The 27,471-nt window shown below is 36.7% G+C and overlaps 1 protein-coding gene across 1 annotated transcript in view; it reads right to left on the bottom strand.

Moving 5' to 3' along the window:
- Positions 1-27,471, bottom strand: part of Shark (SH2 ankyrin repeat kinase) — a 266,529-nt gene that overhangs the window by 226,566 nt on the left and 12,492 nt on the right. Inside the window, exons 2-3 of the mRNA XM_090413998.1 lie at positions 23,495-23,664; positions 12,735-12,893 (exon numbers count right to left, since the gene is read on the bottom strand). Coding sequence (XP_090270124.1) covers positions 12,735-12,893; positions 23,495-23,627 — 292 coding nt within the window. The 5' untranslated portion in view covers positions 23,628-23,664. The remainder of the gene's footprint in view (positions 1-12,734; positions 12,894-23,494; positions 23,665-27,471) is intronic.

Genomic DNA, 27,471 nt, shown 5'->3' with positions numbered 1-27,471 from the left:
TACGTGAAGCGGCTAAAGAATTATCAGTGCCCTTGACCATGTTGTTTAATCTGAATCACCATCCTCAAAAAAAGTTAGGTATAATCTTGGGTCTGGTTTAGTCCCAAAGGTGTGGAAAGAGGGGAAAATAGTTCCACTGCATAAAGGAGGATCCAAGCTACTGTTGCAAATTAACGACCAATCAGCATATCAGGAGTCGTTGTCAAGGTCTTGGAGAAAGCATGGCTTTGTGAAGGGTAGATCAAGCCTCAGTAACTTGCTCAAGTTTTATAACACAGTGACAGCTGAACTGGATAAGGGTAATGGGTTTACAGTGATACTGCTGAACCTGGCTAAGGCATTTGACAGGATACCGCATGGAATTCTAATCCGTAAACTACAACATATGGGAATGGATATAGGGTTGGTGAGATGGATAGGTTGATGGTTGATGGAGAGATATCAGAGAGTAGTTTATTCAGGACTAGAGTCCAAAAGACGGCCTGTGACTAGTAGAGTGCTGCAGGGTTCTGTTCTTGGACCACTGCTGTTTAATTTGTTCATTAACGATATAGGGAAGCATCTAAGAGGAACAGTTCATTTGTTCGCTGATGATGCAAAGTTAGGTAGGGCAATAGTGAATGCAAAAGATGTCAAAATCATGCAGGAAGACTTGGAGTTCTGGGCCAAGGAGAATGGATGTCAATTTAATGTGGCAAGATGTAAGGTTATTCATTTTGGGGTGAAAAGATTAGCAGCAGTATACCACATTGGTGGAACTGTACTCCATGAGATTGATGAGGCCAGGGACTTGAGAGTGTTGGTGGATAGGGAGATGAAGTTTAGGGGGCACATTGCAAAAGTGGCTAAATCAGCTTATCAACTCACTTGGTTGTTGAAAAATACTTTGACGAGCAGAGACAAGCAAGTTATTGTACCTCTTTACCGAGCCTTGATAAGACCTCATCTCGACTACTGTGCCCAGATTTGGTCATCGAGGTTTCTTCTTGATGGGGAGGAGGTGGAGAGGATCCAGAGTCGAGTGAACAAGATGATAGCAGGTTGAAGATTTGTGTATTGCAGAAATTAGTTGATAGGCAGAAAAGGGGAATATATGATTGAGACATTCAAATTGGTAAAGGGTTTCTATAGGATTAATTCAGAGGATATTTTTGAGATCAGGACTGGTGGTGGGAGAACTAGGGGACATCTATGGAAGCTGGACAAGAGTGTGGTTAGCAAGGGTGTTAGAGCTGGGTTCTTTACTTTTAGAGTCATGAATGAGTGGAATAAGCTGCCAGAGTCTGTTGTGGGTGCTATGACAGTGAATGAGTTCAAGGCAAGGTATGATAGATACTGTGAAAATGTCGAATAGTTGTGTGGACATGATGTTTAGGGCCTCCCTCGATGAGTCTAAGGACTCACCTGAGTCGCCCATAATAATAATAATAATTCTTCCTTCGTACTATTCATAAAAGAGGTCTACAGATTCCTCCTTTCACAGAGAGCACTGATGTGACCTTTTGTCAATGGGTCAGATATAGTGTGCACTACACCATCTCAAATTCCTGTTCCATTAGGAATTCCAAGTATCATTCTGTAGTCTAAATTATCTCTGATATGCAAAAACAATCACCCTCTTCCTCTTTTACCCATTTGGTCTCTTCTGCCACTATAATCATCATTATACACTTTTATATCAAAAATGTCATCCATTAAGGCCAGAATGAGAAATCTCCACATATAAAGCTTAATTTCTCCAGTTAATAATTTAAACCACATGAGCTTATTTCTTTAAGCTTCACGCATTAATATATAAGACCATGATACCATTCCTATCGTTATTTGGAAAATTCTTTACATCTAGTTAAGTGCAATAAATTTAATCTGCTGTCATTTCTAAGTCATTTATACATCAAAGAACACATCAGTATTTATATGTATACCTTTGCCAGCAAACCAATTCCAAGTATTAAAAAGTAATCCCATAAATTAATAAAACTACAATTATGTGTAGCGCACAACTTACTTTTAATTGGGGATAAATTTCATCGCCCAGTGCGAGACCACCATCCTGCTTACTGTAGACCTGAAGTGGCTTGAAGAAGTTCCATGTCTGGTCTCTAGAGCAGGACTTTGTAAAAATAAATAAAAAAAATTACAAAAAATATATACATAAAATTAATAAAAAATGGCAAAACTTTTACCGGCTGATTTATCTACATGCCAGCTCATTTCACCATCCTCAAAAAAAGTTTGGTTCTTTGAGATTGTGATTATACCTGACTTTAAGGATTATTAAGAACAATGAAACAAAAAAGAAAGATCTAAGGCACTTGTTCAATCAATTCCTTCTAAATGACTATTCAAGAAAGTTATTAACAACTCTTATTCTCAGAAAAATTGGCTCATACCTCTCTGGAAACTAATTTCAAGGGCACCACTTCTTTAATTTACGTAGGTGGAATGACAAGACAGATAGCAAATCTTAAGAACAGTTAGTGTTCAAATTATTTAAACCAGTCCACATCTTGCAAAACTTCCTATGTTCATCTAAAGACAATATTCTACTTGTAAAGTACCCTAGGTATATAGGATCCCCTGTTCGTATGGCAAGCTTTACATACATCAGACAGAGAGGAGTTTCAAAATCCATAAGAAAGAGTATGTAGGTGACATGGAACATAAAAAAAGGAAGAAAAAAATGTTTTTCACTGTATCTCTTCTCTGAACATCATAATATGGATAACTTAGTAGTATTCTTCACCTGTGATTGATGTAGCTCCTTAGGCTGAAGTATAAAATTAGCAAGCTTTTGTTTAATATGGAGCTAATGGAAGGAAAGCATTCAATCAAAATACATGGAGGTAGTGGGAAGGAAATGTATATGCAAAAGGATGATATAGCGATATCATCAGCCTACCTCTGTGGTGTTAACTCTTCTGAAACAGTAGAATTCTTGGAAATTAAATTCCAATATTTCCTTTGGGGTTGAGATACACTCAAAGGGACTCAAATTTAGGTATAAGATTTTAAAATGATTTCAATTATGGAATAAAATATTAAAAATTAAAGTAAAACTCAAAGTCAAAATGCGCTAAAAACAATGGAAGAAAGAGGTGAAAGAATTCCGAATATGGAAATGGTAAGTAAAATAAAACTGTTGTGACAATGATTAATGGAATATGATGAGAATTATAAGATAGGAGTTAAAATAGAAATGTAAAAATTCCATAAAACTGAATAAAATAGAGTATTTTTCTTGAGGACAAAAAGGGCAGGAAGGGAGGGGGAATTCCAGCTGCTGATGATAGCAGAGGAATTAGGTGCACATAAGTAGACATGAAAGGGGGAAATAGTGCAATGGTTATGAATCAGTGTGATGCAACGTGGAGGTTGAGAGGAAGACGTATTTAGTTGGATGTTTCTATAGGCCTGGGAACGTGGAAGGTGGTGATGAAGAAATGTATAAAGAACTTGGATTAGTGAACAAAGGAAGGGTAATTATTATGGCTGATTTTCATTATGGTGGTATAGACTAGAAGGAAGAGATAGCATTTGGGAATGAGGAAAATGAATTTCTCGAGTTCTTGAGAGATAACTATCTCAGGCAGCATGTAAAGAAAGGCAAGCGAGGATCAAGAGTTCTAGATCTCATCATTTCATCAGAGGATGTAATTGTTAGAGGGGGGGTTTCACATTTTCCTCCAGTTGGTGAAAGTGATCATGAAGTAATCACCTGTGTTGTGGCTAGTCATATGCAGACTTTTGCGAGGAAAGGATATATGTGGAATTATAAGGCTGGTGATTATGCAAGGTTAAGAGACAACTTCAAGTTATAACATGGAACAAGGAGTTGAGAGGTAAGGAAATAAATGCTGCATGGGAACTTTCAGAGAAATACATAACAGCAGCAATGTATGAATGTATCCCAAAGGCCAAAAGGCTGAACAAGGTAGGTGTAAAATGGATGAATGTGGAGCTTAAGCATGAAATCTGGAAAAATAAGTACTTTGGAGGAAGTACAAGATTAATGGTAATCAGTCACATGAAGAATATAAAGAACAAGCCAGGAGAGTAACTCAGTTAGTAAGGAAAACAAAAGTAGAGTATGAGCAGAAATTGGCAAATCAGGTTAAGAAAAATCCTAGAGAGTTTTTTTTTTAGATATGTGGCAAGTAGAAGGAAGAATTTAGTGATCAATTTATAAGGGTGTTTCATCCTGATGAGGGTGGAATCATGGGGAACTTAAGTGTAGAGGACATAGGAGAGGATAGCTTAATTGTGAGTGAGCAGGAAGTATTTGAGGAAATAAATAACCTTGATGTTAATAAGGCAATAGGATTTGATGACATATCACCAAGCATCTTAAGGGAATGTTCCAGGGAACTGGCAGTAGCATTGGCATGCCTGTTTAATAAGAGTTTTGCAATAGCACAGGTTCTGAGGGAGTGGAAAGAGGGTAAAATCATTCCACTAGATAAAGATGATGATAAGGCTGTAGCTTCAAATTATAGGTCAGTCTGTATATCTGGAGTTGTGGTGAAGGTCCTGGAGAGATTGGTGAGAAGCAGGATACAGAAATGGGTTAATAACAGCAGTATTCTTTGTGGTTATCAGCATGGGTTTGTTAAGAGGAGATCATGTTTCACTAACTTACTTATGTACTATAACAAGGTGACAAATACCTTGGACAAGGGAGATGCATATACAATGGTACTTGGAGAGGTATGATAGATTGTGTGGATAGATTGTGTCTCCCACGATGAGTCTTTGGACCCTATGGAAGTGCCAAAGTTTATGGTAGAAAGTGACTCATTCTCAACAGACAAATAAATAAAATTTATGAGTACATCAAAACTTGAACTGATCAAAAAATTTAATAGCTCTTAGTGACAAAAAATATGGATACCTCCACATAGCCTTTAAAGGAATGTGGAGAACCGACTAGGGCTTCTGACCTAATGTACAATCCTTACCTTCTCGTGGTGCACCCTGTTGGGTATCTACTTTGATACTGAACGAATGAGGATGGGCTGGCAATTTGGGATTTAGCCGACCAAATTGTATTCTTATTGGTTAAACCAAAATAAAAAATGATGGTACAACATGACAAAATTTCATGCCAGCTGGGGCGTCGCCCGGTTAAACAAGGCCCCCGTTGTTTTCGCCAGGGAACCAGGGCGAACAGCGAAAAGTCAGCTACTGGAACAAATCTGAAAACAAACCCCAACTCACCATCACCAGAGTTAAAGATCGGTACTATCAACGTAAGCCTGAATGGCAAAGAAATGGAGCTAGCTGAGGAATTAGATAAGTACCAGATCGACATAATAGGGGTGACTGAAACAAAAAAGAACAAAACTGGTGAGATCTTTCTGAGCAATAAATACAAAATGTTATATTCAGGCAATGACAATCAAGGAAAAGAAGGAGTAGCCATAGTATTCAACACAAAATACGAGGCTAATCTTCTTGAATGGCAGTCAGTCTCAAGTAGAGTAATGTAGACAAATATGTGAATGGGGAACTGGACAATGAGACTTATTTGTGCCTATGGTCCCACAGAAGGTTCTACTAAGGTAGAAGTGGAGGAATTTTTTGATGCTTTAGAAAAAGCAACTGACACAATGAAAAAGGAAAAGTTGGTCCTTGTTGGGGATCTAAATAGTAGAGTAGGAAATGATTGTGAGACAAACAAAAATATTTTGGGAAAATTTGGAGAAAAGAGCAAAGCTAATAATAACGGCAAATATCTGTTGGATTTCTGCTCAGGACATGGACTGGTTATTACTAACACCATGTTCCAACATAAAAATGTGCACAAATTCACATGGAGAGAAGAGGCTAAGAATAAGAAAAGTCTCATTGACTATGTTATTGTTGATAGTGATGTTTTCTCCCTGGTGCAGGACACCAGAGTGTACAGAGGATTTGAAATTGGAAGTGATCACTATTTAGTCTTGAGCAGGATAAAATTGAATTTCATATTGAAAAGAATAACATGTAAGAAAGTTTTAAAGCGAATAAAAGTTCAGCAACTCTCAGATGTAAACTGTAGGCTGAAATACACAAAGATTATTGAAGAAAAAATGAAAGAGTTTGAGAATAGGAATCAAACCTTGGAGATTCAGTGGCAAACTCTGAAGAAAACATTGATTGATTCTGCCAGAGAGGCATGTGGTGAGGTTATCTGTAAGGATAAAAAAATCAGAACTCCTTGGTGGACACAGGAAGTTAAAGAGGCAGTGAAGGAAAAGAAGAAAGCATACCAAAAGTTCCTGTCAAATAAGTCAGCTTGTGCTCTTAGAGAATATAGAGACAAATGCAAGAATGCTAAACACTGTGTAAAACAAGTTAAACAAAAGTCATGGGAGGACTTTGGCAAGAATATATAAAATAAATATCAAGAAGGTGGCAAAATATTCTGGAGGTTGTTGAAGAAGCTTAAGAATGGAGGAAAGAGTGCTCTAAAAGGAATTAGAGATGATAAAGGTGACATGAAAACGGGAGAAAAAGATATCCGTGAAGTATGGAGTAATTACTTTGAAAAACTGTTAAATGAAACAAGCAGCGATGAGAGCACAGTGGTAAAAAACACTGACCAGGCATGCAGTCAGGAATACATATCCATACTAGAAGTAGAAAAAGCCATCAAAGGCTTGAAATGTGGAAAGGCAGCAGGAGTAGATGATATTCGACCAGAAATGCTGAAGTATGGTGGTATAAGAGTCTTACAGTGGCTGCACTGCATAGTTCAAAAAGCCTGGACAGAGGGACGAATTCCCGATGATTGGAGTAGAGCTCTCATAGTACCCATATATAAAAAGGGAAACAAAACTGCATATGAGAATTACAGAGGTATTTCCCTACTGAGTCTTCCTGGCAAGATCTATGCAAGTATACTTGAGAAACGGTTGAGGAGAATTGTGGAAGAAAAGCTTGGTGAAGAACAAGCCGGATTCAGGCCAAATAGAGGCTGTCAGGATCAGATCTTCACTTTACGACAAATAGTCGAGAAAGTATGGGAATATAACAAAGATCTGTATTTAAGTTTTGTCGATCTGGAAAAGGCATATGACAAGGTGCCAAGAGAGAAGCTATTCAATACGCTTCAGTTATATGGTGTCAATGGGGCATTATATCAAGCAATACTTAGTCTTTATTTGAGTTGTAAGTCAGCAGTTAGAATTGAAGAAGTACAGAAAGATGGTTTAATGTTAAATCTGGTGTGTGACAAGGATGTACATTATCCCCTCTGTTATTCATTATCTATATGGATCACATTATGAAGGAAAGTGGTATTAAACATGATATCAAAATTGGAGATGTTAATGTCAGCTCTTTGCTTTATGCGGATGATGTTATACTTCTAAATAAATCTGCTACAAGTCTGCAAGATTCTCTGACTAAATTGAATATCTGTTGTAATAGATATGGTATGAAGGTCAGCAATAAAAAGACAAAGACAATGAAAATAGGCAGAATCATTGAAAATGTCAACTGTGTTGTGAATGGAGAACCTGTGGAACAAGTAAAACATTTCAGCTATTTAGGCACGATTTTTACTGAAGATGGTAAATTAAATATAGAAATAGACAACAGAATCAGCAAAGCTGGTATGGTGGGAAGTCAACTGAATAAATTCATATGGAATAAGAGAGAAATCAGTTGGAACACTAAATTAGCTGTGTACAAGACAGTGTTCAAACCAGTTTTAACTTATGGATCTGAGAGCTAGGTCAGAAGTAAAACACTTGACCAAAGACTAGAGACCACAGATATGAGAGTCCTGAGAAAGATTATGGGCCTGAACAGATGGCATCAGTGGCAATATCATATTAAAAACGATGGATATTAGGAAAGAACTTGACATTGTCAGCATCCAGGAATGCGTTAGCAGAGCTAATCTTAGGTGGTATGATCACTTAAACAGAATGGGCGAGGAAAGATTAGCAAAACGAGTGTTCTCTGCCAGGTTGGCAGCAAAACGACCCAGAGGAAGATCAAGATATAGGTGGATTGATACGGTACAAAATGCTTTAGACGATAGAAATATAAGATCTGATAATGTTGGAGTCTTGACAAGTAACAGACTGATTTGGAAGAAAATTGTAGATAGGAAATTAATAATGATGTAATTTTTTTCATGTAGTACTATCATATCCTGTACACCCCTTGAGGGTACATGGCAGGAATTTGATGATGATGATGGTACTTGCATTTTGCAAAGGCTTTTGACAGACTGCCATATGACAAGCTCTTAAATAAATTGAAAGAGATGGGATTGGATAACAGACTTCTGTGTTGGATCAGTGACTGGCTGTCGGATAGGTATCAGAAAGTTATGGTGGTGCAGTATCTCGATAGAGAAAGGTCACCAGTGGTGTGCTACGGGGGTCAGTTTTGGGGCCATTGTTGTTCAATTTGTATGTTAACGATATTGAGTTGGGTTTAACTAGTGATATCCAGGTGTTTGCGGATGATACAAAACTGGGGAGAGCAATGCACGGTCAGGCTGATGGTAATGCCTTACAAGAGGACTTAAATAGATTGCATGAATGAGCAGGTAAGTGGAACTGTCAGTTCAATGTTGCCAAGTGTAAGGTTTTGAGATTTGGTAAGCAACGATGAGATGCATACACTTGTTGGGGAAACTTTAACATAAGTAGAGGAGATGAGCGCTCTGGCAGTGATGGTAGACAAGGACCTGAAATTCAGAGGGCACATTGCACAAGTTGTGAAGACATCACATCGAATAATGGCAATGATGCGGAGAACCCTGTCATGCAGAAATAGAGAGGTTATGATTCCATTAAGGCCTTGATCAGGCTTCATATGGATTATTGTGCACAGATTTGGTCGCAGGGTTTTCATGGTGACGAGGATATGTTCCAAAATGTACAGAGAAGTTTCACAAAGGTAGTCAGTGGTCTTTGGAATGTGGAGTACGAGGACAGATTGAGAGAATGCAAGCTGCAGAGCCTCGTGAATAGGAGGAAGAGGGAGGAGATATGATTGAGACATATAAGCTGGTCAGGGGTTGTTATCGGGTAGACATGGAAGAGATTTTTCATAGAATGGGAAAGGAGAGTAGAACAAGAGGCCATAGCTGGAAACTGTATAAGGAGGATGTGAGCAAAACAGCGAGAACAGGTTCTTTGCATGGAGAGTGGTTGGTGAGTCGAAATGGACACGTTGAATCAGTTTAAGACGTGGTTGGATGAACATTGTATGCAATAGTGAGTACCTCCCATGATGACTCTCTGAGGTCAAATGTTAAGAATAATAATAATAATAATATAAAATAAAAAGGATATAAGAAACCTAAAATTATTGTAAAAATATAAGTATGTGTAATTTAAAATACTGTTAAAAATAGACCCGATATAAAAGAGAAATAAGGAGTTAAAAACTTTTTTTTTAAAAAAAAAGGGCATAAGAAACCTAAATTATAGTAAAAATCATATTGACTGGCCATTCATTTCCATGCCATAATCAAAGGCAACTTTTTTGTCAGAATTTCTAAGGAGTCTTCTGAAGTGATTTGTTTACATGACACATTGAACAAAAACTAGGAATACAAGACCTGAGGAAGCAAGAGCATGAGACAGCAGTTAAGTAGAGTAGGAGAACTTGCAAATGCAAAGGCAGATGGCTGAGAATGAGAGAGAAGGAATAGAATATAAAGAGGGGGAGGTCAGGATGGACAGTGGATAATGGATACAGGAGCAGATGTATGTATGTGTGTACAAAAGGATTGAGATAACCAGGGAAGTGAGGAAACAAACAGGTCTGAGGAGAGGTATAAGATCAGTGATGACAGATGAGTGGCAAAGGAGGAGATATGGAGGAGTCACATCCGAGGAGTGAGGATGAGGAGGCTTGTTTCAGAACCAGAAATAAGCTAGTATGTATGTTTACAAATGACAGAAATATTTGAAATGAAGGAAATGAAACTGTAGCATTAATAGAGTATGCTTGCCCAAAAATTGTTGGAATAAGTGAGACATAGTTAGATGAGGATGAAATTCTGACAGGAATGGATATGATGTTTATCGTGAGGATAGCCAAGATAGAAAGGAAGGGGGGGGGGAGTGCTGTTGATGGCAGCAGAGGAGTTATCTCCAACTAAGGTGGATATGAAAGAAGCAAACAGTGGCAATGATTTTGAAGCAGTATGGTGTGAGGTGGAGGTGAACAGAATGAAGTATCCAGTTGGGTGTTGCTATAGACCTGGTAACATGGAGGCAGTGGGAAGGAAATGTATAGGCAAATCAGTCTAGCTACTATGAAAAGGGTGATCATTATGGCTGATTTTAATTATGGTAATATAGATTGGAATGAAGCGACAGCATCTGGAAGTAAAGAATGAATTTCTTAGTTTTTGAAGGACAACTACTTTAAGCACTATATAACAGAGTGTACACATGGACCAAGGGTCTTGGATTTGATTATGTCATTAGAAGATGTTATTATAAATGAGGTACTGAATCTCCCTCCAGTTGGTGAATGACCATGAGGTGATTACTTAGGTGGTGCCCAATTGTATATCAAAATAATATATCAAAAGGATATATGTGGAACTATAAGGATGGTGATTAGGACAAAGGAGAGACAGCTTGTAGCTATATCATGGAATGAAGAACTGGAAGGAAAGGAGATCAATGCTGCTTGGGATCTGTGCAGGAAACTGTCAGGCAAAGGCAATGTCTGAATGCATTCCAAATGTCAAGAGGTTGAATAACGCAGGTGTGAAATGGATGAAAGAAGAGCTGAATCATGCAATCTGGAAGAAAAAGAAGAAGGTATTATGGAGGCAGCATAAGATGAGTGGTGGTGATTGTCGGTTGCATGAGGAGTATAAAGAGTAAGCATGAGAGGTAATTTGCATGGTAAGGGTAGCAAAAGTGCAGCATGAACAGCAATTAGCTAATGAGGCCAAAAACAATCGCAGGGAGATTTTTCAATATGTGAATTCGAAAAGGCTGCGGGATTCGAAACCCGCAGCCTTTTGGTTGGAGAGCGGATATGCTATCCACTCGGTCAACCAGGCCGGCATATTATGATAGTACTACACGAAAAGTTACACCATTACTAGCTTCTGATCAACAATTTTCATCCAAATTAATTTGCTATCTGTCTAGACTTCTATCAGATCTTATATTTGTCTTCTAAGGCACTTTTAACTGTATTAATCCACCTACATCTTGGTTTTTCACTGGATCTTTTTCCTGCCAACCTAGCAAAGAATACTTGTTTTGCTCATTTTTCCCCTCCCATTCTGTTTAAGTGACCATACCATCTGAGATTAGCTCTGCTAGCACATTCCTGAATGCTAACAATGGCAAGTTCTTTCTAATATCCCTATTTTTAATACAATTCTGCAATTGATGCCATCTGTTCACTCCACTAATTTTTCTCGGAACTCTTATATCTGTGATCTCCAGTCTTTGATCAAGTGTTTTTATTTTTAACCAAGCTCTCAGATCAATAAGTAAAAATTGGTTTGAACACTGTCTTGTATAGCATATACCTAATTTAGTGTTCTAATTTCTTTCTTATTCCATATAAATTTATTCAGTTGACTTCCTAATATACCAGCTTTGCTAATTATGTTGAGTATTCCAATATTTAATTTGCCATATTCACTAAAGTGTTCCTAAATAGCTAAAATGTTTTAATTATTCAATAGGTTCATTCAGAATGCATTTGATACCAAATTTATTACAACCACAATTTTTCTTAGCCATTTCTCAAGTATACTTGCATAAATCTTACCAGGAACACTGAGTAGGGAAATACCTCTGTAATTCTCACATTTAGTTTAATTTCCCTTTTTATAGATGGGTACTATGAAAGCTCCACTCCAATCATCTGAAATTCTACTTTCTTTACCAGGCCTTATGAATTATTCAGTGCAGTCAATGTAAAACTTTTATACCTCCATAGCTGAGCATTTCTGGTCAAATCTCAGATCAATTTGATTTCATCTAATCAAGCTGCCTTTCCGCATTTCATGTTTTTCCTACTTCAAGTATAGATATAATTTCCTGACTGCATTTGTGTTGGATGTTTTCTAACACCGTTTTGACACTGCTTGTTTAATTTTGCAATCTTTCAAAGTAATTACTCCAGACATCTAGAAGATTTTTATCTTCAGTTTTCATGTCTGAGTGCCTCCGTAGCGCAATTGGAAGAACGATGACACATTGCGGCCTTCGATTGGAATAGGCCTAAGTTCGATTCTTGTCGCGACGGGAGGAATCTTTATCTGGTCGATTTCAATCGAAGGTGAGTTAGCCGATCTCATACGGAGGTAGCAGGGTTTTTTCTCCCAGAAACTCGGGTTTTTCATCCCGCATACATACAAATCGGCCCTTCAGAACACACGCAATTTACAGACAAAAATTACTAGTTGTGGTGGTGTTGGAGGAGGGCGGTAGATGGCGTTGATGGAGATGATTCGTAGTAGAGGTTAGGTGTAGAGACAGTTGTAGGTGTCCTCCCGCGATGAGTCTTCGGACTCCTTGGAGGTATCAGGAATAATAATAATAATGTCACCTTTATCATCTCTGATTCCTTTTACAGTACTCTATCCTCCATTTCTAAGCCTTTTCAATAAGCCTTTCAGAATATTTTGCTATCGTCCTGATATTAATTTTCTATGTTCATATCAAAGTCTTCTCATGACCTTTGAAGTGCAAAAATTTCTAAATATATAAATTTTAAAATTACATTACAAAAATCATTACCATGAATAATAGATCCTTCATCGATACTGAAAAAAGCATCTTCTCCATGGCGCCGTATCTGATAATGAACTGGTGCCCCATCATGGACAAGACTAAGAACATAGTCACCTGGTGAAGATGTACTTTCTCTCACCAAAAACTGACCTTCCTGATTGCCACCTTTAAAAAAAAAGAATTTGGTATATTTTTTTAAAAAACAAGCAAGATCAATTAAATAAAATTAATATTTCTTAGTTATATAGATGTAAGGAAATGAACTTTCTCTTGAAGTAATTTTTACTAAAAAATTATGTTTTTCATTTACACATAATTAAAAGAGTATGCTGATATTATAAGAAATAAAAACCACTGTAATAAGAAAACTGATTCCCCTCTTGTATAGTTTGGAATGCTTCATATCTACTTTTCCTTTTGAATTTCTCATATTACTATAAGAAAATCATTTCAGATATTTTATTTCTATTGTATTTTTAAATCTGAAAATAAACCCCAACTCAACATCACCAGAGTTAAAGATCGGTACTATCAACGTAAGAAGCCTGAATGGCAAAGAAATGGAGCTAGCTGAGGAATTAGATAAGTACCAGATCGACATAATAGGGGTGACTTAAACAAAAAAGACCAAAACTGGCGAGATCTTTCTGAGCAATAAATACAAAATGTTATATTCAGGCAATGACAATCAAGGAAAAGAAGGAATAGCCATAGTATTCAACACAAAATACGAGGCTAATCTTCTTGAATGGCAGTCAGTCTCAAGTAGAGTAATGTGGGCAAATATGAGAATGGGGAACTGGACTATGAGACTTATTTGTGCCTATGGTCCCACAGAAGGTTCCACTAAGGTAGAAGTGGAGGAATTTTTTGAGGCTTTAGAAAAAGCAACTGACACAATGAAAAAGGAAAAGTTGATCCTTGTTTGGGATCTAAATAGCAGAGTAGGAAATGATTGTGAGACATACAAAAATATTTTGGGAAAATTTGGAGAAAAGAGCAAAGATAATAATAATGTCAAATATCTGTTGGATTTCTGCTCAGGACATGGACTGGTTATTACTAACACCATGTTCCAACATAAAAATGTGCACAAATTCACATGGAGAGAAGAGGCTAGGAATAAGAAAAGTCTCATTGACTATGTTATTGTTGATAGTGATGTTTTCTCCCTGGTGCAGGACAACAGAGTGTACAGAGGATTTGAAATTGGAAGTGATCACTATTTAGTCTTGAGCAGAATAAAATTGAATTTCATATTGAAAAGAATAACATGTAAGAAAGTTTTAAAGCGAATAAAAGTTGAGCAGCTCTCAGATGTGAACCGTAGACTAAAATACACAAAGATTATTGAAAAAAAAAATGAAAGAGTTTGAGAACAGGAATCAAACCTTGGAGATTCAGTGGCAAACTCTGAAGAAAACATTGATTGATTCTGCCAGAGAGGCACATGTGGTGAGGTTGTCTGCAAGGATAAAAAAATCAGAACTCCCTGGTGGACACAGGAAGTTAAAGAGGCATCGAAGGTAAAGAAGAAAGCATATCAAAAGTTCCTGTCAAATAAGTCAGCTTATGTTCTTAGAGAATATAGAGACAAATGCAAGAATGCTAAACACTGTGTAAAACTAGCTAAACAAAAGTCATGGGAGGACTTTGGCAAGAATATAGAAAATAAGTATCAAGAAGGTGGCAAAATATTCTGGAGGTTGTGAAGAAGCTTAGGAATGGAGGAAAGAGTGCTGTAAAAGGAATTAGAGATGATAAAGGTGACATGAAAACGGGAGAAAAAGATATCCTTGATGGAGTAATTACTTTGAAAAACTGCTAAATGAAACAAGCAGTGATGACAGCACAGTGGCAAAAAAACACTGACCAGGTATGTAGTCAGGAATACATATCCATACTTGAAGTAGAAAAAGCCATCAAAGGCTTGAAATGTGGAAAGGCAGCAGGAGTAGATGATATTTGACCAGAAATGCTGAAGTATGGTGGTATAAGAGTCTTACAGTGGCTGTACTGCTAGTTCAGAAAGCCTGGACAGAGGGATGAATTCCCGATGATTGGAGTAGAGCTCTCATAGTACCAATATATAAAAAGGGAAATAAAACTGAATGTGAGAATTACAGAGGTATTTCCCTACTGAGTGTTCCTGGCAAGATCTATGCAAGTATACTTGAGAAACGGTTGGGAAGAATTGTGGAAGAAAAGCTTGGTGAAGAACAAGCTGGATTCAGGCCAAATAGAGGCTTTCAAGATCAGATCTTCAGTTTACGACAAATAGTCAAGAAAGCATGGGAATATAACAAAGATCTGTATTTAAGTTTTGTTGATTTGGAAAAGGCATATGAAAAGGTGCCAAGAGAGAAGCTATTCAATACGCTACAGTTATATGGTGTCAATGGGGCATTATATCAAGCAATACTTAGTCTTTATTTGAGTTGTAAGTCAGCAGTTAGAATTGAAAGAAGTACAGAAAGATGGTTTAATGTTAAATCTGGTGTGAGACAAGGATGTACATTATCCCCTCTGTTATTCATTATCTATATGGATCACATTATGAAGGAAAGTGGTATTAAACATGATATCAAAATTGGAGATGTTAATGTCAGCTCTTTGCTTTATGCGGATGATGTTATACTTCTAAATAAATCCGCTACAAGTCTGCAAGATTCTCTGACTAAATTGAATAGCTGTTGTAATAGATATGGTATGAAGGTCAGCAATAAAAAGACAAAGAAAATGAAAATAGGCAGAATCATTGAAAATGTCAACTGTGTTGTGAATGGAGAACCTGTGGAACAAGTAAAACATTTCAGCTACTTAGGTACGATTTTTACTGAAGATGGCAAATTAAATATAGAAATAGACAACAGAATGAGCAAAGCTGGTATGGTGGGAAGTCAATTGAATAAATTCATATGGAATAAGAGAGAAATTAGTCGGAACACTAAATTAGCTGTATACAAGACAGTTCAAACCAGTTTTAACTTATGGATCTGACAGCTGGGTCAGAAGTAAAACACTTGATCAAAGATTAGAGACCACAGATATGAGAGTTCTGAGAAAGATTAGAGGTGTGAACAGATGGCATCAATGGCAATATCATATTAAAAACGAGGATATTAGGAAAGAAGTTGACATTGTCAGCATCCAGGAATGCATTAGCAGAGCTAATCTCAGGTGGTATGGTCACTTAAACAGAATGGGCGAGGAAAGATTAGCAAAACAAGTGTTCTCTGCCAGGATGGCAGCAAAACAACCCAGAGGAAGACCAAGATATAGGTGGATTGATACGGTACAAAGTGCTTTAAACGATAGAAATATAAGATCTGATAATGTTGGAGTGTTGACAAGTAACAGACTGATTTGGAGGAAAATTGTAGATAGGAAATTAATAATGATGTAATTTTTTTCATGTAGTACTATCATATCCTGTACACCCCTTGAGGGTAAATGGCAGGAATTTGATGATGATGATGATATTTCATTTCAATAGTTTTGTATACAATAAAATTCGGTTTTCAATTTCATTAACTTTTCACCCATATTTATAGATTTAACAAGATAATATATATGAAATATTTTATTTTTCTCTTTTGCAATTCTAACACAGAAACTCCAAGAATACATATATTGGAAGTGAAATGGATGTGCAACCTTATTAAGCAAGAGGCCAAAAGAAGAAGATGATGTGGAAAGAATACAGTGAGAATAAGAATGACAAGAGTTATGAAATATATAAAGTGCAGGCCAGAAAGTAATGCGTATTGTGCAGAAAGCTAAACTGGAGTATGAAAAGAAATTGGCTATGCAGGCTAAAGACAATCAGATGAATTTTATCGTTATGCTGCAAGCAAAAGAAAGAATGAATGTGGAAGAATAAATGCTAAATGCAGATGGTACTCTAGTGTCAGGAGCTAATGAGATATATCAACCAGGTATATATAACATGGTGCACAGTGCTACTGCGCACCATGTTACATACACTGTTGAATAACCTGGATAAGAATTTTCAACAGAGAAAGATGTAATATCAACATGTTTACTAAAGGAATGTTCAAATGAAATGGCTAGGCCTTTCACATGTTTGTATAACTTAAGTCTCTGTGTGTTGAGGCTTAACCACAACTGCAAATTCAACCGCTCCAGATAGTAGTTAATCTATCTTCGAAAAGGCTCAACAATGATGCCATCAATGACCTAAGCCTCGGCCACAATTTCTCCATTGCGGCGAAAGAAGTGCCAGTGCTAGATGTAATGTATAACATTGAACGTGGAATCTGTCACTTAGCACTGGAGATAGCAAATAACATCAGATTTGACATTGCCAACATCCTTGCCTCCAAAAAGTAATTTATCCTGCGGCCAATGCACTGCTATCAGAAAATTATGGAAAGACAAAAGTATCATCATCACCAGAGTGGATTAAGGTAATGCCACTGAATATAATTGGAAAATGGAGATTATCCTCTGAGATCGCTCAACCTACATCCCATAAAAACATGTTAAAAAAATTAAAAAAACTTACTTAAAAAAGTATCTTCCTGGCCTCCTGACATTAAGTAAAAACTCAAACCTTTCTGTTTCCCCCACCCTGAATATACAGTTTACCAAAAATCCACAAACCTAATCCCCCCCCCCAGACCTATAGTAGATGTCACTAACGCACCTTGCTACAAATTGTCAAAGCAGCTAGCTAACTCTCTTACCCCCCCCCTCACTGGACTTACCACATCACATAATAGACATATTGGTAAGCTTTAACATCACCTCACTGTTTACCAATATCCCCTTAACTGATACCTTAACACTCTTAGAAAATTTTCCTTCTGATGTCTTAGATATCTTTTCCTTTGCCATCAATTCTGGTTATTTTTCTTGGAAGAACAAATTTACAAACAGATAGAAGGACCCGCCATGGGTTTCCCCCCACCTCACCACCTCTTGCCAATTTTTATATGGAAAATTTTGAAAAAACTAGCCTTAGACGCAACCCCTCTCAAACCTTCTATCTGGCTGAGATATGTAGATGATGTGTTCTCTATTTGGTCTCATGGCCCAGACACATTAGACTCATTCCTCAGCCACCTCAACAGCATACATCCAAGAATTCAGTTTTTTACGATGGAAAAAGAAAATAACAATAGTTAACTCTTCCTAGACACCGTAGTTATTGCCTTCCTTATGGTATACTTTCCTTCACTGTATATAGAAAACCCACGCACACAGGCAGATACATTCACAAACTCTCTCACCACCACCTCGCTCAACAACATGGCATTATTAAAACTCTTACCAAGAGAGCCCACAATCTTTGTTCTAGTGGAACTGCCCTTACAACTCAGCTTGACCACATACACAATACTTTCCTCTCCAATGGCTACAGTGATCACAGTATTAAAAAAATAATCAGGTCCTCCCCCCTTCCTCGGTCTTCTCTTCAGAAAGAGTTTAGAAATGCCATCACCATATCCTACATCCGTGGCACATCCGAAAAAATAGCCAAGATTTTAAAAAAAGTACAACCTACACACAGCATTTAAGCCCAACCGCAAACTTGCTACCCTTATCCGCTCTACAAAAAAATCAGCTCCCTCCTCTCTCGGTCCCTGGAGGTTATAACATACCCTATTCCTGTAAGCTGGCATACTTTGGGCAGACAGGTAGATCAGCAACCATCTGCCTAGAAGAACACAAGTCATACATTTGCAACCACGACTATGGTCAGTCAGGCCTGGCATACCATGTTTTGGATACAACACAGGATCTCTTGGGAAAAAACCACCATGCTCCACCACAATAAATTCAAAAAAGAGATACTAATTTTAGAATCTGAGCAGGTCTCAAAAATCAACCAAATCTAAATAAATACGGTTGCATTAAACTTCTGAAAATTTGGGAAACATTAATCATCAGAGATCCCACCTTACATTCTAGGCCACCTATAATCGCTCATAGAGGGCACAGCACCTAGATAAAACTTTAGAGTCACTCACGTGGTTAGCTTAGTATTGTGTGGTATTTCAGTGTATGTTACATTAGTTTTTTTTTTTTAATCCCTGAAGATATCTCAGTGACTGAGACGAAATATTGGAAGTATTAAATTCTGTTTTAATCCTTTCCTAGTGCTGTATACATTCCATTAAGTCCCCAACATGAACTTAAGTCTCAGCTCAGAAAATACCACAGGAATGGAAAGAATATATGATGGTATCATTGTATAAGGGTGGTGTAAAAACTGATGTGTCTAACTACCAACCTATCAGTATCTCTGGTGTGATAGTGAAGATTTTAGAGAAGTTGGTTTTTAGAGAACTCACATACAGAAATGAGTAGACAAACAAGAAGTGCCAGCCTGTACATAAGCACTGCGACACTGCAGCACCCCCAAGGAAAAAATGAAAAATTTAAATTTTGTTTGTGTTTATAAATAATAACAACGCTTACAACATTATATAAATGCAATACAGTATGTTAAAGGTTACAACTATGTTTCGACAGTGATTGAATGGTTAATAATTGGAATTGTTTGATTAACACTTTAGATTACGAAACAAATACACTGCGATCTAACGCAGTGTCGATATTATCACGTCCGACCAATTGCAGCCAGTCTCGCCAATATTTGTTTGCGCTTGTGATTGCACATTACAAGTCATTCTGACACTGCTCAAACGAGCAATGTATCATATGCTTGCATGCGTTATTTCTGTGAGATACGAAACATTTATTATTGGTGCGTGTTCGTGGTGAGGGTGAACTATTTTTTGCAAATCTTTATTTTGTTAGAATAACATATAATTATTTATTTATTATAGATACAAGGCTGAATTATGACGAGTGTCACTGCTGAAAATATGAAAAGAATTATATTTTTCAATTATCGTTACATGAAACAAATACACTGCGATCTAATGCAGTGTCAGAATTATCGCATTTGGCCAAATGCAGCCATCTCACCGATATTCGTTTACACTTGTGATTGCACATTACAAGTCATTCCTGACACTACTCATTTGGGCAGTGTATCATATGCTTGCGTGTTATTTTTGTGAGATATGAAACTTTTATTATTGGTGTTTGTTCGTGGTGAGGGTGAAATATTTTTAATAAAGCAATTTTTTAATATGTAAATTTATTTATTAATAAATTGGTTACTGATTAGGAAGAAAAGAATTTTTTTTTTTTTTTTAAAATTTTATTTTGTATATGCAGCCCCCACTTAAAATTTTCACCGGCCACCACTGCAAACAAGCTATGCTCTGCAAGGGGCAGCATGGATTTACTAAAAGAAGGCCATGTGTTAGCAATTTGCTATTATTTCATAACAGTGTTATGGCAAAGTTGTAATAGGGAATGGATACACTATGATAATGCTGGATTTTGCTAAGGCATTTGATACGATACCACACGAAAGGCTGTTGCATAAACTGAATATGGGATTGGAATATAAACTCAGTGGATGGACTGAGTTTATATTGACAGACAGATATCAAAAAGTGATATACAGTGGGTGTAAATCTGTCAGATTTAAGGTGACTAGTGGGATACCTCAGATTTCAGTCCTTGGGCCACTGTTGTTCAATCTATGCATTAATTACATTAGGAAGGGATCTAACAGAAGATATGCAACTGTTTGCCAATGATGAAAAGAGAGGCAGGGCAATAAGGGATGCTACTGATATCCAGCACTTACAAAATAGCTATCAGTTTCATGTTAGTAAACAAAGTTATGCACTTCGGTGTGATGAGATTTCTAGCAGCATATTATATTAGTGGGGTTATTCTACAAGAAACTGATGAGGTTAGGGATCTTGGTATAATAGTGGATAGGAATTTGAAGTTCAAAGGTCACATAGCAAAAGTTGCAAATACAACTCAGAGGATACTTGTGATGTTGAAGTGAACCTTGACATGTAAGGATAAGGAAGTCATTTTTCCTCTTTATAATTCCTTGATAAGACCACATATGGATTATTGTACATAGATTTGGCACACAAATCTTTCCACAGCATCTTTATCCAAGGGGATAAAGAAGCTGTTGAAAGAGTGCAAAGAAGAGTTACAAAGAGATTATATCCAGATTATGGGATTTAGATTGAAGGCAGAGTTTGCGAGTATGTGGATTACAGACTCTGGTTAACAGGAGAAAGAGGAGTGATATGATAAAGGTCTATAAACTTCTGAATGGATGTTATAGGATATCGTCAGATGAAATTTTTCATTATATGGGGGAGAGAACACAGGGACATCCATGGAAGCTAAGTGTGTTTGCAGTCAAGAAAGGGATAAGAGATATGTTTTTTCACTCACAGAGCAGTGAGCGAGTGGAATAGTTTGCCTTTAAGGATAGCGAGTGCATCTAGTATGAATAAATTTAAGGGAAGGTATAAAATAAATCACCCACACAGCTGGTGTGGGTGATTTATAGTCTCTCTCTCAATGAGTCCTTGACTGCACATAGAGGTCACAGATAATACTGTATTTACTCGAATATAACTTGCCCTCATGTATATCTTGCAGCTCCTGATTTTACTTTACGATAAAAGAAATTAAAAAGTTTCGCATATACCTCACACACAAAAAAAGTTTAAAACTTTAAGAAATAGATAATGAATTTTGTATGGTAGTTTCAGATATTTTGAAACTCCGTTGAAGAGAATCAGCAGTTTAACTCTACAACTGTCAGCTTGCCTGTGTCATTGAGCTGTGTGATCTTTTGTTAACACAATACCAACCATATGCATGGAGATGGAAGCAATCAGCAGAGGAAATATGGGTGCGAGAGCATTGATTTCTACTCGATCTTGGATTTTGCAGGGGTGGAGCAGTGAATGAGGTGAAGTTTGGGTTCTATACGGAGTGGATGATTTCGCCAGAAATAACTGTCAAGAGTTTTTTTTAAAAAAACTGCCACTCTCTGGATGAGAGTGAAGATGATGCTATTTGGTTAGATGACTGTTTGTTTTAATTTAATTACAGAAGCATTGTCACTAAAGATTCAAATATATCGCGTGATGAAGGCCAATTGCGTAAATAACATTGATAATTAAAATTTAAATGCATTCAATTTCATAAACAATGTGAGCAATCATAAATTATAATGAATAATGAGGATTTGATTCTAAACGATGATTTAGTTTTTTCCTGAAAAACTTTAGTTTCTGAAAATCCTAGCATATATCTCGCACCATAATTTTTTAACTTTAATTTCAAGAAAAAAGTGGGCATTATATTGAAGTAAATACAGTAATAATAAAAATGGATGAATAGCACTTTAGAGTAAGAACTGCAAAGAAATTGGATATTGGGGATCTGATACTGTAAGAAGAATAATGAGACTCTAGAGTGCTATGAATAGCAGGCCAGAAGAGTGACAACCATAGTAAGGAAGATAAAATCAGATTATAAAAAAAAGTTAGCCAAGCAGGCCAGAAGAAATCCAAATTTTATTGCTATACAGCAAGTAAAAGGAAGAAATGCAATGGAAGAATAACCTTAGTGAATGGCAATGTAGAAAAGTGCAGATACTTAAGAAATAGCTGTGTTGTTAAGTGATCACTTTAGTCAAATATATATTTCAGGCTGGCCCATTTTGAACTCCACTCTGGATGTTAGGGAAGAGCTGGATGAAAGAAAGAATAGACAAGTTAGAAGTATTAAAGTTGTTACAAGCGCTTGACTCGTAGATAGGAAGTTACTAATGATGTAGTTTTTTTCATGTAGTACTATCATATCCTGTACATCCCTTGATGGTACATGGCAGGAATTTGATGATGATGATTGGGAAGGGTTTCAGTGTGATATTCAGTTATTTGCTGATAATGCTAAGTTAGCAATAAGGAATGCAGCTAAGAGAATCCCTGCAGGCTGATTGAAATAGACTGGTATAGGCAAATTACAAAATATCAGCTCAATCTTGTCAAGTTATGTATTTTGGACAGAGAACATTACAGGCAGAGTATTATATTAATATGAGTTTGTTGGAAGTAATCAGTGAGACAAGAAAATTGGGTATTATTAGGGACAGCGAGTTAAAGTTTAGGAGTCTGCCAAAGTGTTTACGTCATCACAGGATAACAGCACTGTTAAAGAGAACACCAACTTGTAGGAATAAGGAAGTTCTTCTTACAAAGCTTTGATAAGATTGCATCTGGATTACTCTGTGCATATATAATCACTTGAGTTTCAAGGAGATGAGGAGACAGCTGTAATGACAAAATCAAGCAACCAAAGTGATAACTTGTGCGTATGAGGATAGAATGAATGTGGTCTTCTAAGCTCGAGGAACAACAGAGGAGAGATTTGTGAGGTTTGATAAGCCAGCTGTGGTCTTGATGTTCAGAGATACATTTTTTTATGGATCTTCCTGTTTGCCTATAGTGACACATAAGTGACAGAAACATAAGTTAGTAAGGAGATCTTACACAAGTGAGATTTTTCCAGCTTATAGATAGTGGAGGCAGAACTCAAATTCATTCCTTGAAGATTGTTGTTATTTAGGAAACGTAAAATCCAGGTTTTCTCACGTGTGGTTTAAGATGGAATGTGTTACCATTAGATGTTGTGAGCATGTCTTCAGTAAATGTGTTCAGAGAGATGTGATAGGCTTTAAGCATGAGTGTCTAAATGACAGCTCCCTGATGAGTCCTTGGAAGTGCAATCAGAATGACAATATGCTTGTGCAAGATTACATATAAAAAATCATTTAAAAAATAATGAATGCAAATAAGTTAACCAAAAAGATTTAAAAAATTAAAACATACTAATGAGTAAAATGTGCTCAGCAGCATCTCTGGTAATTTTTCCATGATACCATGAAATGCTTTGGTCTTGCAATGTACGAGAAGCAGAACAGGGTGGACGTGGCTGTGATGTTTGGTCTTCCTCACCATCCATTAGACTGGAGTGCAGAGAAACTGGAATGCTGTTTTATCTTGAAAAGAAATCACTTATTAATGAATAAACTAACATTAAACTTTAAAAATGCAACAATTTTCAAAAATGTAATATGCAATCTTCATATTCATACATTTTTATGAGCATGGATTGACACCACTAAATGATATAACATGCATATATATATATATATATATATATATATATATATATATATATGGGACTATACTATACATACAAAAACATTCTCTTTAGATATATATCAACTTATATATATATATTAATAATAGATTATTTTACATTTCTGAGCATTTTTTTTAAAAAAAAAGAATGCAAAAAAAAATAATAATAATAACAGCAATAATCTGATAATGAATGTTCTGAGCTGCAGTCAAAGTACTCTTTGGTTAGACAGACTAGATTCGAATCCTGCCTACCTACAATGCAAGGAATATTTATAAGGACAGTTAAATGATGGAATTTTTTATTTTATTATGTAGCTCCTACCCATGAAAAGTTTTATGTAAACTTTAGTCCACAAATGGTACACTCGTACCATTTGTGAGCTAAGGATACTTTCTATTTTCTTTTAAAATTAATTTTATACATTTTTATTTATTTTCTACATAGTCTGCAAACATTGCAGCAGACCAAACATGGAAAGTTTTTAAGCCAATGAAGAGGCCTCCCACCAGGAGATGAAATCCTTCTCCTACTTAAGACAATCACAACTATCCAAGCACACAACAGAATTCAAGCAGGCAGCCTGTTAGTTGAGGAGGAAGGGGAGGAGACACACTAACCACCAGGCTGGAGTTATTAGCTTATATATACTGACATGGTATGATGATAGTTTTGTGTTAAAATTAGGCCAGATTTGTGAGGTCTGATCAGCCAGTTGTGGTCTTGATGTTCAGAAATACATTTATTTATGGATCTTCCTGTTTGCCTATAGTAAGACAAGTTTCACAAACATGGTACTTGGTATGTACCAGTTAGGTTATAAATTTAGTTGATGGGTTTATAGGTAGCAATGAGCTGATATTTTTTCATAATTTTTGCCACATGTTCAGAGATGTCTTAAATATATGGTATAGGAGTCCTGTAGGTTTCTTCTTATCTGGGTTGCTGTATAGGAGAGTTATTAATTTTTTTTTTTTTTTGTGGATATTCTTGGATTATTATTATTATTATTCCGGGCAACTCCAAGGAGTCGACAGACTCATCGAGGGAGGCCCTAACATCATGTCAAGAACAACTATTCGACATTCACACAGTATCTATCATACCTTGCCTTGAACGCATTCATGGTCGTAGCACCCACAACAGACTCTAGCAGCTTATTCCACTCATTTACCACTCTCCAAGTAAAAAACCTAGCTCTAACGCCTTTGTCAACCACATTCTTGCCCAGCTTCCATGCATGGCCCCTAGTCCTCCCACCACCAGTCCTATTTTCAAAAATATCTTCTGGATTAATCTTATAGAAACCCTTCAGTAATTTGAATGTCTCAATCATATCACCCCTCTTCCGCCTATCGACCAATTTCTGTAACCCACAAATCTTCAACCTATTCTCATAAGGTTCATTCCACAGACCATCTATCATCTTGGTCACTCGTCTTTGGATCCTCTCCACTTCCTCCCCATCACGAAGAAATCCTGGTGCCCATAACTGGGCACAGTAGTCCAGATGGGGTCTTATCACGGCTCGATACAGAGGAACAACAACTTGTTTGTCTCTGCATGTTAAAGTATTTTTCAGAAGCCAAGTGATTTGATGAGCTGATTTAGCCACTTTTGCAATGTGTCCCCTAAACTTCAATTCCCTATCCACCAATACTCCCAAATCCCTGGCCTCATCAATCTTCTGGAGTACAGTTCCACCAATGTGATATACTGCTGCTATTCTTTTCACCCCAAAGTGCATAACCTTACACTTTGCCACATTAAATTGACATCCATTTTTCCTAGCCCAGTCCTCCAAACTATCCAAATCATCCTGCAAAATTTTGACATCCTGTGCACTTACAATTGCTCTACCCAACTTTGCATCATCAGCAAACAAGTGAACACTTCCTCTCAGATCCTTACCTATATCATTGATGAACAAATTGAAAAGCAGTGGTCAAAGAACAGAGCCCTGCGGCACACCACTAGTCACAAGCTGTCTTTTAGCTTCCACTCCTGAATAAACCACTCTCTGGTATCTCTCCATCAATCACCCTCCTATCTATCTCACTAACCCTATATCCATCCCCATCTGCTCCAGTTTACTGATTAGGGTTCAATGTGGTATCCTGTCAAAGGCCTTGGCAAGGTCCAGTAGAATCACTGTAAACCCATTACCCTTATCCAGTTCAGCCGTCACTGTGTTATAAAACTTGAGCAAGTTTATCTATATATAAATTGATTATATCTATTTAGTAAGGCTATTCTTTGACAATTTCCAGTTCTTGTTCAGAGATTCTTCAGAAAAACAAATCTTGTGTTGATACCAGGGGTTTTATGATGCCATATTTTTGAGATGGATGGTGGGCTGATGTATTGTAGATATAATGACTTGAAAAGTTAATTTTCAGTAGACAGAAGTGGAAATGGATCCAGTTTGCTCTTATGCTGGATGTGTATATCTAAAAACAAAATACCTTTTGATGATTCTTTTTTCTAGTGTGAACTTAATATGAGGTTGTAGAAATGAGTGGCTTTCTGGTTCAGTGCGACTCCATACTGCAAAGACTTCATCAATGTACCACAGCCAAATTGTTGGTTTGGGGTCAAGAGAGAAAATTCTTTCTTCTAGGTGTTCAAGATAAATGTTGGCTAGGTTAGGTGAATAAGGTGAGTCTATTGCAGTTCCTTCCTCTTGTTTATGTATTTTATCTTTCCATAATGAAGTAACCAGATGTAATTGCAAATTTGAATAAGTATCCTATGTCCGATGGAAATTTTGGACGAGAAATTCTATTCTCTCTTAGTGCGGGATATTATTTATGAAGAGAGAAACAATGTCAAAGCTTGCCAACATGTCTGTAACTGCCAGTTTAATGTCTTTTATTCTTGTAAGAAATTATATGGAATTTTTTAATTGAAGAAGATGAGTGGCCAATGAGGGGGCAAAGAAGGTTAGATAGAAATCTTGATATTTTATACATAATTCTGATAGTGGGATATTCATTTCTGATGGTTGTGCATCATAGATCACCTTAGCTAAATCCTTAAAATGAAATAAGAACATAGTTACAAATTTAGCATTAGCATAGTGATCAAAGACATCAGTTCTGTGATAAATCAGAAGAGAGAACCAATGGAAAACTCATTAACAAAGTGAAAAAAATAAAGAGAATACAATAACTTGACACCATTTGCATTCAGGAATGTTTGAGCAAGGTCAATTAAACAGAACTGGAGAGGAAACAGAAGAAGACCCAGATCAAGGTGGACTGATGCAACTATTGCCTTAAACGATGAAATCTTAGATTTGCAAATATTGGACATTGACAATACTAGATTAATTTCTAAGTAAAACTGTTGATAAGCAGTTAGTACTTCTGCACTAGCTTCTATAATACAGGTAGGTATTCAAAAATCCGGCAACCTCCAGACCTGAAGGGTGCCGGATTTCAGATGGTTATACATGCTGTATATTTTTAACAGAAAATGACTACCTGTATAGTCCTTTAAAGAAAGAAAATTAAACACTAAATGAAAAGTTTATGAAATTTTAATGTTCACCAACTAATATAACGGTTCTACAGATTTTTAGTTCAACTGAATAAAATAGTTCCTCAGAATTTTAATTAATAAAATGTTGATGGTGGTGACAGCACATCTTGTTGACTTG

This window comes from Typopeltis vanoorti, chromosome 24 (assembly GCF_054136105.1).
Source record: "Typopeltis vanoorti isolate ZY-2024b chromosome 24, IOZ_Tvanoo_1.0, whole genome shotgun sequence".
In the NCBI taxonomy this organism is placed as follows: domain Eukaryota; kingdom Metazoa; phylum Arthropoda; class Arachnida; order Uropygi; family Thelyphonidae; genus Typopeltis; species Typopeltis vanoorti.
Note: the sequence above shows the minus strand (reverse complement) of the source record. Positions and strands in the feature narration are given on the sequence as shown.